The sequence below is a fragment of the Rattus norvegicus genome, chromosome 1 (assembly GCF_036323735.1).
Source record: "Rattus norvegicus strain BN/NHsdMcwi chromosome 1, GRCr8, whole genome shotgun sequence".
Lineage (NCBI taxonomy): Eukaryota > Metazoa > Chordata > Mammalia > Rodentia > Muridae > Rattus > Rattus norvegicus.
Window position 1 is genome coordinate 171463457 of NC_086019.1, and position 3107 is coordinate 171466563.

Consider the following 3107-nt stretch of genomic DNA (forward strand, 5'->3'; position numbering starts at 1 on the left):
TTAGACTCAGTATTGTAGATGTTTTTGAGACAATGTAGGTTCTGATAACTGAACCAAGATAATAAGCAAGAGTAGAATGTATTCTTATTAACTGAGGTATTTATCCAGTCCACCCAACTCCTAATTTACTCTTAATTTCACCCTATATCCCTGTGTATTATATATTTGTCTTCTTCTTTAATTTCTTTTCTCCTACATTTAGTATATGTGTTTGTAAATGAGAGCACAATTTGTAAGAGTCATTTCATTTCTTCTACCATTTATGTTCCATGGAATCAAAACCACACGATTGGACTTGGTGGTATTCACTTTTCCCACTGAGAGTTTGCTTCTTCTTAAGAACACTCATGTAAGGAGCTGTATACAAATCTTTCCAGATAGCTCAATCCAGTCTTTATAACTTGAAAAGAATTTCAACATGTCTGATAAAAGTGTAAGGCAAACCTCCTACACAAGACCTTAGAACATAAGTTATGTCAATCCCAAATTCTTGAACATAAAGATTATATTCCTCCTATACACTGAATTCACTTTTCTGAGGTTGGAATAGTCAACCTGTTTTCTGTATTTTATTTAATGTATTGGCTAAGCATGGATTTATTAAGAAATAATAAGTTAATGACTAGTAAGAAACTTCCAGATATTTCTTGGTATGCTTGAGGATAGTCTAGAAAGAAGACAGGAAAAATATATAAAAAACCAGTAGTGTCTACCATGACAACTTATAATTGTTTCAGAAATATTATTTCAGATGGGAGTTGTTTTAAGGTAGATACAGAATTGCCATTAGGCCATTCATTCCATGTAGATATATTTGTTGAGTATTGTATCCTAGTAGCAAGTAGCCAAGAAAGACATGTTACTGAATGAAAAAAAAATCAACATTTTAAAACTTAAAGCATAGTAGAAAAGAAAAAAAGTAGTTAATAATGTTAGAGTTAGTGTTAGGAAAGATGGGTTATATTAACTTGTGTAGACTAGAAAAGAAATACCCCTGGGCCAGGAATATTAGAGAAAGAAAATTGAAAGGGGTTATAAGTATAGAGAGTGGGTTGAAATTGTCAGATGAAAAATTGCAAGTGCCCTTATCCTTATAGTCCCATGAAAGAAAAGTCAACTGAGAGTATAAATAGAAGTATAAACTCAGTGGAAAATAGAAGAATACCTGGATTATATTCTGAATGGGAAGAAAGGTATTAAAATATTTCAATAAAAGCAATGAAATACAAAGGTATTTTTGAATTTCATATGTGTTGTACAGACAAGTTGTCTGAATAACCCTACAAGCTACAATAAACACTTGCCTAGAAATACATGCCTACTGGTGCTATAGTGACACATATATCATGGGAGTAGCCAGGAACTGACAGAATCTAAGGCTAGTTCCAGAAGATGAAACCATTATTTCATACCATTCTCAGAGTTAAAACATGTACTAGACATATCAAAAACCCTGGTAAAGAATATAGAATAAAAGAACACACAGCTCTAAATGAGATGTACATATCACTCTCCTCTCCTCTATAAGCAAAGGAATCATTGTCAAGGAGTGGGGGAAATGATTGAAAGAGTCATAGCTGGCAGATGACTACAAAAATACCTTTGGATGGCTACAAAGAAACTTTTTATTTCCATACACAACACCATGGTTGTAGATATGAACCCATGGTAGCTGTGTCAGTGTGTATGAGTTCAAACCAAACAAAATCCCAGGGTGGAGCTGGGAGCTGGGAATAAAGTCCCTCTCTATTTGAGGAGTAATTGACAATTGATATCTGGGAAGAGGACAGTCAATTGTCTTTACGGGTTTGTCCTTTGGAAGGATAACCAAGCTACAGAAGATGCCTACATACCAAAGTATATACAGGCAGAACAAGTATTATCAGACAAAAAAGATGGATTCTGGAAGGGGAGCTATAATACTAGGAGAAATTGGAAAGAGAGGGTGAAAAATAAACACTTTGTATAAAGTTTTCAAAGACAGATATAAAACCACAAAATAGTAAATGTAATGAAACAAAATAGCTATACATTCTGGGAGGAAAAGGAGCTGAGAAGCAAAAGAGTAAGGAGAAAACTAGCAACCAAATGTCACATAGTGGTCACGTTGATCTTACATAATTGCTCTTATCATATTAAGCTTGAAAAAATAAAAGATCATTCTATGAAACTGTTTTCCTCCAAATCTGTTTCTTCAGAGCACTTTTAATTTCATTATTTCTGAGACTGTAAATGAGGGGGTTCAACATGGGGATCACCAACAAGTAGAAGACAGACACTATCTTGTTCTGGTCAATGGAGAAACTGGACTTGGGCATCACATAAATGAATGTAACAGTTCCATAGAATAAAGTGACTGCAGTGAGATGGGAGGTGCAGGTGGAGAAGGCCTTCTGTCGACCCTCAGTGGAGTGCATCTTCAGGATGGTAATGAGAATATAGGAATAGGAGATGGCTATGACAAGTGCTGTGATCATAGTAACTGAGCCAGCAGAAAATGAGGTAGCAATAACATAAACACTGACATCAGAACAGGAGAGCTCAATCAAAGGAGCAAAATCACAGAAAAAATGATTGATTATATTTGGTCCACAGAAGAGAAAAGAACAAAAGGAAACCATGGCAAAGGAAGCGTTAAGGAAACCCCCTATATAAGAAGCCACAACCAACAGGATACAGACTTGTGTGGACATTTTGGTAGAATAAAGCAGTGGGTTACAGATTGCCATGAAGCGATCATAAGCCATGGCAGCCAGAAGGAAGCATTCAGCTGCACCAAAAAAAGCAACTAGGCTGAGCTGTATGCCACATCCCAGGTAGGAGATGATATTTCTCTCTACCAGAAAATTAACAAGCATATTGGGTGTGACAGAAGATGAGTAGCCTATGTCAACAGAAGCCAAGTGGCTGAGAAAAAAGTACATGGGGTGATGGAGCTGGGAGGAGACTCTGATGAGAAGGATGGTGCTGAGGTTCCCAGACACAGTCACCAGGTAGATGCACAAAATGATGGTGAAGAGAATGACTCTAAGAACTGGGTCATCTGTTAATCCCAATAAAAGGAACTCTGCCACTGTAGTATGGTTCCCATTCTCTAGCCAAGACAT

The 3107-nt window shown here is 36.5% G+C and overlaps 1 protein-coding gene across 1 annotated transcript; it reads right to left on the reverse strand.

Moving 5' to 3' along the window:
- Positions 1-2162: 2162 nt before the first annotated feature.
- Positions 2163-3107, reverse strand: Or5p66b (olfactory receptor family 5 subfamily P member 66B). The gene has a single exon (NM_001000218.1). It carries the CDS (start codon positions 3105-3107, stop codon positions 2163-2165), a length of 945 nt encoding a protein of 314 aa, NP_001000218.1.